Source organism: Monopterus albus, unplaced genomic scaffold (genome assembly GCF_001952655.1).
Source record: "Monopterus albus unplaced genomic scaffold, M_albus_1.0 scaffold214.1, whole genome shotgun sequence".
Taxonomy (NCBI): Eukaryota; Metazoa; Chordata; class Actinopteri; order Synbranchiformes; family Synbranchidae; genus Monopterus; species Monopterus albus.
The window spans coordinates 833776-844247 of record NW_018128094.1 but is presented as its reverse complement, the minus strand read 5'-3'; the positions used below and the strand labels follow the sequence as shown (position 1 = coordinate 844247).

General features: G+C 41.7%; 1 protein-coding gene across 1 annotated transcript in view; it reads right to left on the bottom strand.

The window, feature by feature from the left end:
* Nucleotides 1-387: 387 nt before the first annotated feature.
* gal3st2 (galactose-3-O-sulfotransferase 2) overlaps nucleotides 388-10472 on the bottom strand; it is a 29787-nt gene continuing 19702 nt past the window's right edge. The window contains exons 2-4 of the mRNA XM_020619081.1: nucleotides 5626-5730; nucleotides 4384-5050; nucleotides 388-1549 (exon numbers count right to left, since the gene is read on the bottom strand). Of these exons, the coding sequence (XP_020474737.1) occupies nucleotides 605-1549; nucleotides 4384-5050; nucleotides 5626-5730 (1717 nt within the window). The 3' untranslated portion in view covers nucleotides 388-604. The remainder of the gene's footprint in view (nucleotides 1550-4383; nucleotides 5051-5625; nucleotides 5731-10472) is intronic.

Here is a 10472-nt window from a genome sequence, read left to right as displayed (position 1 = left end):
TGAGCTCGAGCTGTTTTGCAAGGCGGAATGGGCAAAAATTTCAGTCTCTTGATGTGCAAAACTGATAGAGACATACCCCAAGTGACTTACAGCTGTAATCGCAGCAAAAGGTGGCGCTACAAAGTATTAACTTAAGGGGGCTGAATAATTTTGCACGGCCAATTTTTCAGTTTTTTATTTGTTAAAAACGTTTGAAATATCCAATAAATTTCGTTCCACTTCATGATTGTGTCCCACTTGTTGTTGATTCTTCACAAAAAATTACAGTTTTATATCTTTATGTTTGAAGCCTGAAATGTGGCAAAAGGTCGCAAAGTTCAAGGGGGCCGAATACTTTCGCAAGGCATTGTACTGTTACATATTTAGCTTGTTTACAAGTAAGGCTATAAAACAGCAGAACAGTACATTGTTTGGTCTGTGTGATCATTTTGTGGCTTGACCCTATTATCTCCAGAAGACCATTAGCTGCTTTTCAATTTAGTTAATACAGTGTAACTTACAGAAAAGCGTTCATACTTTGCTGTATGAACGTAGAACATTGGTCAGAATTACCACTCATTGCACACTTGTTTTGTTGTAAGCTTCCATTTGTGTTAACAGGTCACTAGGAGGCCTTTTGGTTGAGGTTTGAAAATGTGTGTCTTCTAAACTGTCTGTGATGGACTTCCCTAGCTGAGGCCATTCTCCTGATACCAGTTCGCTCTGAGTGTTGACGCTGTGGAGCAGCGTTCCTCATTGCTTGTATGTGCTTAGCAGCTAGCTCAGGGAACTGCTGGGTGTACAGATGTTCTGTGTACTGCAGTTCTGGAGTTATAAGTCTCTGACATTTTGTTTTGGTTTGTCTGTCTATATGTGGGTTTAGGTTATAGCCCTGAATGACAGCGCTTCCATACTGGAATGGCTTCAGCCTGGCATCTTTAATCTGGGATGGGTCAACTGCCCCACCATCTTTCAAGCAGGTGTTTGCCAGTTTGGCCTGTAGCTCTCTCAGCTGAGACACTTCCCTCTTCATCTGCTCTTGCCCAACCAGACTGTTCACTTTGTGCCAGAAGCTGGTGTTAAAGTGCAGATAAATCCTCCAGTCTAACGCATTCCACCTCTTGATTTTTTCTGCAGTGTTTGCTAAAAGTGGGTGATGAGTTGGCTGTCTGCGACTGTTAAGCTTAAAGGATACCACATCTTCCAGGGCCCAGCAGAGGGCATGTTTGAGCAAGATCATGGACTCATCAAAGTACTCAGTAATAAGAATAAGGTGGAAGTCCCGTTCAATGGCTGCAATAGCCATGCTGGCTCTCTCCTCTATATCTTCAGCATCAGCTGCAATGTTGTTGTCAAAGCCAAAGTCAAAAGCCAGGATATTGTGAGCGTAGTGGTTGTTGGACACTGATGAGTTGTAGTTTTTCCAGCCGTTGTCGAGGAATTCATCCAGGTTGTGCGCATTGCTGAAGGCTGGGATGCTCTTGTAGTACATAAAGATAGATTCCATCATATTGACAGGATTCCTCAGGATCGAAAAGTAGAAAGTATTCTCAGGCATCACTTTAGCCACCTGGGACATAACATGGCAAGAAATGTATTTTAGAGTTGGCATGTTGACAAATTGAAGTTCTACTTCCTTGTCACTGAATTAAATAATTAAAAACATTTTATATTTTATAGGTAAGAGAAATGGTGCATGTTTTTACAATCTCTGAAGCCAACATACCCATTGAAGCCCCATGTGGCTAAGTGCTCTAGCATTTAAGACTCATTTGGACTAAGTGGGGCACATCAAATCTGCCTAGTGGTGTCATTTTTAAGTCGGACTGATACTATACAGATATAGGCATTCAAAGTGTCACTCCCTGTGACAGTGAAAGTGGCCACTTTCACAGCGACTGCTCATCATTTGTCCCACAGTATGACATATGTTACAATATAATGTCTGTAGGTGGTGTGCAGCCTACACTCACAGGTATAGCACCCTGTGCATACACACATATCACTTCCATAGGCTGCTATATGAAAGCCTACTTAGAAGTAAAGAAAAAACCCTGTGCTTTGCTTTAAACCATGATTATATTGTGTGTGGATTGTGATGTTAGTTTAAAATTTTGTAGATTTGCCTTTGGACAAATAAGCCAACCATCTCAGCTAAAAGCTATGCTCCTAGAGTATGCAACTCCAGTATAAATGCAGATATGTTTTGTTGGGAATGTATTTGGTCAATGGATGTGTAGCGTACCACAGCAGGTTATAGCCTACTTCTTAGGTCAGTGTGTCTCCTAAAATATTTCTATACAACTCTTTTTTTAGGGATCATCTTGTTTGATAATACACCAATGCAACATATAATTGAATAAATGAAGTGCTGCATTTTTCTACAGACATAGCAGCCTTTTGTTCTCATCTGGAGGAGATGGTGGAGCTGCAAAACATAGTACTATCACCTCAGATGCCGGAGTTTGAGTCTGCTTTGCATTTTAGTTGCTCTTCTTCTATGCTTCTTGATCATGTGGGGGTGGCACCAGCCACTGAGAAGTGACACATAACTCCTGGTGTGGTATGCTGTTACCAGCTTGCAGCATGAACGCACTATTTTAACCCCTCATCAGAAAAACTAGTGAAATTTTTCAAATCTTGCTGGAATGAAATTACAAATAAAAAGTGACTGCTACAGAATGTAAGGACGTTCTCTTGGTGCAATATTTCAGCCAATCACATGTCTCGATGAACTGGCTCTCTTTAAGGTGGAGCTCATTGCAAGGCAGCATGATTACTCTGCTGATAGTTAGATTTAAATAAAAGTGTATTTACCATGCTGATTATTTTAGTACTTATTTACTTAAGCTGTTTGATATTAATAGGGGAAAAATTGCTCAAGAATGTCTTTATTTCCTGATGGTGTGATGATGTGAAGGCTGGGTCCATGGACCTGCAAGGTGCTAACTACAGTGGAAAATGAAATGTACTGTGTCACAATATGACATGCAACTTAATTATTATTATTAAATATCTCCTATACAGTATGGCCAGTCATTACAGAGTGAGAGACACCCATCGAATATGTGAGCTGGTCAGGCAGTCCGATAATAATGTGGGGCATTTCATTATAGCTGCCGTGCCGGCTTGCTGCTTATTGTAGTGTAATTAAAATGAACAGTGACCATGCCCATCAAGCACAAATAGCATCGTAACAGTCGGGTTTTGGAACACGCCCTGTTCTTTGCTTATTTTATAACTAGATGAACCAGAGAAAATTTTGAGCATAATTAAATCTGAAAAAAGACAGTTTAGTCCAGCTAGTCCACTAGTGCAGCTGTGCCAAACTCCAAAAACAGTGGTACAGTACACAGCCAAAGGATGCAACATAAAACAGAACATAAACCCAGAAAAACTGACAGACAGCGCATTATGCAGTAGGTATATACAGTACCGTAGTCCATGTCAATTTATATGTCAACCAGCCACAATGAACACAACAGCTGTGAGTGTGGCTCCAAGGGTATGTGACATAGTTTTTGGCCATCCTGTAGCCTCAGTGCGCCATACATAGCTGATTACTCAGGTGTACTGCACATGCAAAACACTTTGTTCGGATTGCAGCATCATTCATGCATGTTACTAAACAGTGTTGCTGACAAATATATTGGGTGTTTTTAACAGATTGGAAGATGAACTGAGCTTGACTTTGTTCACTCAGGCCAGGACGAGCACATGCTGGGTCAAAACCACCTCTGCCACCCCTCTGTTTGTAACAGCACACAAACATCAACATGCCATACACACAACACAAACTGTCCAGTGCAACTAGTGTGCTCAGAATGCCTAAGCATGATGCAGCATGTGGGCATTTTGCAGGTCCATATAGAAATAATGCACCAAATATGTTTGCATAATCACTTCAATGATATGGGTACCACCTACCCTGTTGCCCCCAAATATTTGATTGAAGATTTGCTCTTGTTGTGTAAAGTTACTGTAACTCCATTTACTTTACACCCTATCCGCCATGTGCTGTGATTAAGTTACTATTTGTCCAAATATTCTGTTAAAAACTGTGCATACCAGCTGTGGTTCAGGTTTGTTTTAATATGATAAATTTTAAAATCTAATAATGAAAACACTTTGAAGCAGTTTATAGGCTACTGTACAGAGTGATCTCTGGTTACTAACCAGCCAAGGCAAAGAAGCGGTGGAGGAGTCCTATGGATGTAGATCCCCAGCCTAATGTTTGAGGGAGCATCTGGGTACTACCCAGGACACACAGTTTTACCTTACCCACTCTTCACAATTTGTCCATCTCCACCTTGTTTATTCATTTAGCCCATACTTTGTCCACATAAACTAGGCTGTAAATTCAGTCAAACAACACGACTTGAATCATTTTCTAATGAGACTCACCTCAGGTTTGTTAAACCTCATGTGGTTACACATGATGTGAAACTCCCTCACAGTTCTGCTGCTGACACCTTCCACAAAACGTGATTCAAAGGAGAATGGGTAAAACAACTGGCTTTGTTTGTTCAAAGGAAGGGCAAAGGTCAAGTTCTTGCTTTCACCATAGCGATACAGGATATTTAAGATGGTGCTGCTGGCTGTTTTGTGTGTCTTGAGGAAAACAATATGAGACTTTGGGTGGCAGGTTGAACTGGTATGGGCACTGTTGATGTGGGCCTTCAAAAAACTGGATGGACAAGGCAAATTGTCTGTCCTGCCAGTTAAACCTTTCCTAGCACGGTGGAGGACCAAAGAACGTGGAAGCTCAGGGTTTGGCTCATTTCCAAGTTTTGCTAGAGGCCGTTTTCCAGGGGAAACTTTTATTGTTTCTGTCTGAGAGCCTGTAGCAATATTGAAGATTTTATCCACATGTCTCAACAGAATATCATCTGATCGCTTTCCATATTCTCCATTGTGATGATGAAGATCTGAAGTTCTTTCTGTCTGCAGTGATCTGCCATCCTGCTGTACAGCCAATGAGGATGTAGAATGTAGGCTTTTCCAGAGAGTAAACAGGTGGTGTTTGTTGACAGTGATTCTCAGATGTGTGAGTTCTGTCAGCTTGTCACTCCTGGAAGAAGATGTAAACACAGTGAGTGTGATGTAATATGATGTACAGTATTGTAATATGTTACAACTAACTCTCTCAACTTTCTTTTGGTCCCTAAATTCTCAAGACACCAGAAAAGTCATTTCTTGTCAGATTGTGATGATATAGTTTAAACTAAAACCTGGGGTCTTGTCAAGGGCTGAAGTTTATGTTGTACAGACAATGGCACCCAGAAAGAATAAGTTGATCATATTCTCATAACCGCATATTCTTTTGTTTCCAGTAAATCTGAGTAGTTAGGGGGCAGTGTCATGACCTTAGGTTTTACAATTAAAATGTGCCATATGCCTTAAGTACATATCATATGAAGTACCATGTCATACCATCATCATAAGTATTTTCTGGTCAAACAATATCTACATTCTTCCACTATTTATGGTATTTATGATCTTCAGCCAGTGGGAATTGGCACATCTACATTGGTAAGAATAAGAAAATTATTATTATTATTTTGTCACCTAATTTATAGTTATTATTTGTAATTAATGTTTGCCCAGAACTCAGACATTTCAGTGTTACAGTGAATGTGACTTTACCTGGCCTGGCTGGCGACAAAGGTCTGAACAGCAATACAGATGACAAATAGGATGAGCAATATCCACAGAGAGTGATGCCTGCTGCACAGTCCTCTCCTCACACACCTGCAGAGGGCACCACACACACACACAGACAAAACATACTGCTGAAAGCCTCCCTGGTATCAGCAAAGCCTGAGACTGCTCTTCATGTAAAATATGATTTGGTGCAGGTGATACTTTTAGCCATTGTGCAATGAGCACCAATCAAAATATCTGGTTTGAACTGGAGCTAAAATATTTTGGAATGAAAAATGTATTTTGACAGCATCTGCAGATGGATGGTAAGCCTGTGTGGAGACGAAGAGACTGTGTGGAGGAAATGACAGTATGAGAGAACAGCCACTAAACTCAAGCTGTCTCTGGGAGAAGCAATATATCAAACTATGATGGAATGAGTTTTCCATTTCAACAGACTCAGACAAAACCACAGTCTTCACAGTGTCTCACCAACAAATGTTCTCCTGCTCACCAAACTAGGAAACTGCTTCAAATAAATACATTTAGTCAGTGTATATACTGTAGCAGTGCACTGGTTTCCAAACAATTTTATGCCTACAAACATTAACTAATGTGATGCTGTAACCATGACATACAGGAGCGGTTTTCCAAGGACTTACCAAACAACACAAAAAAACAACAGTCCAAGAAAAGTCCCAAGTACAGGAATATGCCCACTAAGGCTACTCAGGAGAACAGGCAGGGAACTAAGGGCCATCCCAAAACGGGACTCTCAGGCTCTGACAGCAATAGTAGACCATTCCGGAGGGTGAACTTAGGACGAGGCGCAAAACAGGGGAGTCTCCTTGGATGGATGAACTCAAAACCAGGCAGGATCAGATGACCACTCTGGTGCTCAACTTTGGGATACAACAGGGGGCTGAGGACGTTGCTCTGGTGGATGATCTTGGAGCTAGACTAGAGACTGGAGAAGCTGACCAGGCAGATGATCTCAAAACCAGGTGGGAAACTGATGTTCAGGCAGACTTCCCTGGCACCAGGCAGGAGGTTGATGAAGCTGTGCAGGTGGATGTCCTTGGAACCAGGCAGGGAGCTGATGAAGCTGTCCTGGTGGATGGCCTCTGGACCAGGCAGGAAGCTGAAGAAACCGAGCGAGAGGATGGTCACCTAACCAGGGAGAGAACTGAGAGGGCCACTCCAAAGGATGGCCTCTGGACCAGACAGAAAGCTGAAGTGACTGCATGAGAGCATGGCCACCGAACCAGGCAGGGAATTGAGAGGGCCCCTCTGGAGGACAACCTTAAAACCAGACAGGCAGCTGAAGAGGGCAACCAGGTGGATGGCCACTGAACCGGGCAGGCAGCTGAGAGGGCCATGCCAGGCACCAGGCAAGGAGCAGAGGAGGCCATTCGAGAGGACGGCCCAGACGCTAGGTGAGGAACAGAGGGGGTCAATCAGGAGTATGGCCCAGGCACCAGGCGAGGAGCTGAGGAGGCCGTTCAGGTAGACAACCTCGGGACCTGACAGGTAGCTGGAGAGGCCATTCTGGTGGAAGACTTTGAAATCCGGCAGAAGGCAAAGAAGGCCGCTCGGGTGGACTGTCTCGGGACCTGGCAGGGAGCTGAGAAGGCCACTTGGGCGAGTGACCAGGAGACCTGACAGGGAACTAGAGAGACTGCTCAGGCAGATGGCCTCAGGACCAGATGGGGAGTCGAAAAGGCCGCTTGAGCTGGTGGCCTCAGGATGGAAGACTGGAGAGGCTACTCAGGTCAGCCTCGCAGTTTAATGGAAACCCACGGTCGCTCTGAATCATGATGTCCAGGTAGGGTCAGCAAACTACAGACACAGATTACAGCCCTGTGTAAAGCTAAAGACAAAATTGCCAGTGTGACTGACAAATTTTGCAAATCAAACAAAAGGCTGGTGAGATTTTAATAAACTGCAGGCTCAAGAATGCAGAGTATGTGAGATGAAATGTAAAGATTATGAAGGGTGAGAAGCTCCAAGCAGCCCAACTCATGCCCCCAGGAAATAATTACTGGAGCCAATGAACAGCAATACAGTGGACCCCAAAGAAGTAGGATTTTAGGCACGTTGGACAAGAGGAGGTAAAGGAGGCTGTGGCCCACAAAAGTGCCCATACTTTAAATGCTATATCTGTGGCAAATACAGTATGGACATAAAGCTAAAGACTGTTAAAAGAAAAAGGGTCCATGACCAGGACCATTGCCTGTACTAGCCTGGGAAACCAGCCCTCTGCCTGACTTGCAAAACCCACAACAGGAGGTCAGGCATCAAAGATATTTATAACTTTGGGAGCCTCAGACATTCCTGGTTTTGAACTCTTATATAAGATTCTTTCCTTTTAAATTTGGCAGCAATGAAGACAAACATGTCTTATGGCTGATTTCTGTCCTGTGAATGTAATGAGTATGGTCCCACCTCTGGAAATCCATATGAAGATCGCTCAGATGAGATAAATGCGTGCTTGAGTAAAATGCAGTATGAAAACTCAAAACAAAGGCTAAATATACTGCTCAAAAAAATAAAGGGAACACAACATAGTTGAATATCTTATTTTTGTGTTCCCTTTATTTTTTTGAGCAGTGTACATTAAATATATATGATAATTATGTAAGATGTGGCACTTACACTGTCAAATGGGGGGATCTACTGGGAATGTTCTAAACAAGTGACTTATTCAGCATAAAAAGAATTGTTAGACTATGTATCATGCTTTATGACTGCTGATACATGTCCTAAAAAAACAAAATCCTTGTTCTTATATCTTTGTATTACTTACCAGTTAGTGTCAGGATACATCAATTTTACAAGACTGGATTTTCTTTGCCGTGCATTGGCTGTTTTTTGGTCAAAATATACAACTTTGCAGCAGAACTAGCAAGTAGTGTTCTTGTTGCTTTATTAATGGGCTAATTGTACTTTCTGTGTCTGTTTAGTGACAAATTTTGTCATTTTCCGAGGTCTGTGAGAGTGTGTATCTGCATGTGCAAATACAAACACTTATGTCAGCAATATAATTACTCAAAGGAGAAATGCTCTTTTGTATAATGTATCGATCCACACCTCCAAAATGCTGATTTAAATCTCTGTGTTCACCTGGACAGCAGCTCTCCTACAGCCTGTGTCTGTGTAGATTTGTTGCTGGAGTGATACTCAGCTCTGCTGAAATGAAATTCCGGAAGCACTCAATAGCTGTGGGTAGGTACTGCTAGAATAAACAACACATTTGTACTTAGCATGCAAAGACACACACAGTACACCCTTCACCTCTCTTTTCACCTCTTCATTCAGTCTGAAATTTTAGGCCAATATTGTTCAAATCTAGTTCATTTGGACTGTCCCATCATGATTTAAATGTTGTTTTGAAGGATTTTCAACCCTGGTACTTTCTTGAGGAAACACTGAATATCACAGAACTACTGTGTGTTTGTCAGATGAAATCTGGTATTTGAACAATATGTTTGGCTGGCACAAAAAATAAATGTCAACATTTATTGTATATTTTTCAGAACAAAATGCTTTCTACTAGCCCATGAGAAAAACAAAGAGTAACAGGAGGCGAGTATTGCATACTATGAGCTGTATTTGCATAAACTGGAGAAGAGAGAAAATTAAATCCAAAGGCTATCACTAACATAGGCCTGTTTCAAAAAAAAAGGTATGGTTCTTTGCATATGAGATAAATAAAAACACTATCTGAGAATTACAGCAGTCAAATTTAAAATAATGGTATAACATGTATTAGCTACTGACTGCGTTCTCCAAATGTCACAGTATCATCTACTTTCCATGACCCAAAATCCATGTTTTAGAACCTAGAAGGAAGAAGTGGGGGCCAGTTCCACACTGGCCAGTGGCTTTTTGATGTTCTGCTGGTTTGATGTTTTAGCACAGTCAGAGCTTTCTAAAAACAGGGCTCAGCAGCTGGTCACAACTTAACCACAGCCCCAGATGGAAAAAAAATTAGACTTTTGGCCTGCCAACTCTAAATTCCACATATTATGTGCATAAACAATAAAACTGTTGAAATGGAGTCCTTAATTCATTCAAGACAGATAAATATACAGTCAAGAAGAACAAATTATTCATGTCCAGTGCTCCTTATTCATTCACATGTCCAGAAGTTTCCATCACATTATACTTCATGCTGATCACACTGGGCTGTTTGGAATATAAAGAGAATGGTAGGGTAGCAAACATAAGGAGTCCTTATCTACTTGGACAAAAACTACAAACTGCAGAAATGAAGACATTTATATATATTTGTCATTCTGAATAATTTTAAACATGATGCCATGTTTTAAAAAATAAAAGCAGGTTTCCAAAGACCAGATGTATTTAAATAATGAGATATAAAGTCCTACTCCTGTCAATTTGGTGTGATCGGCTTGATTTATGGTTTTATTGTTTTATTGCCCTTATCAGTCATACCTCCACACACTGCACACTCTCCTCACTTGTTAGCACCTTTCCATCTCTGTCTTTAATCGCCCTTATCTGTTGCACATCCTTCCCATCTCTATCTCTCTGTCTCGCTAATCTGTACAAGTCCTTCTCATCTCATCACGTGTCTAACCTGGCATACAACTCATCATGTGCTTTCTGTTTGGTCCATTGCCACCTCCCTCTTCACTCTACGCTCCAATTTCTTGTAATCCTGTCTACTGTCTTCAGTCCTTTCTACGTCCCACTTCTTTTTAGCTAGCCTCTTCCTCTGAATGCTGTCCTGTACTTCCTCATTCCACCACCACATTTCCTTATCTTCTTTCCTCCTTCCAGATGACACACCTAGCACCTTCCTACCTGTCTCCCTGATCACTTCT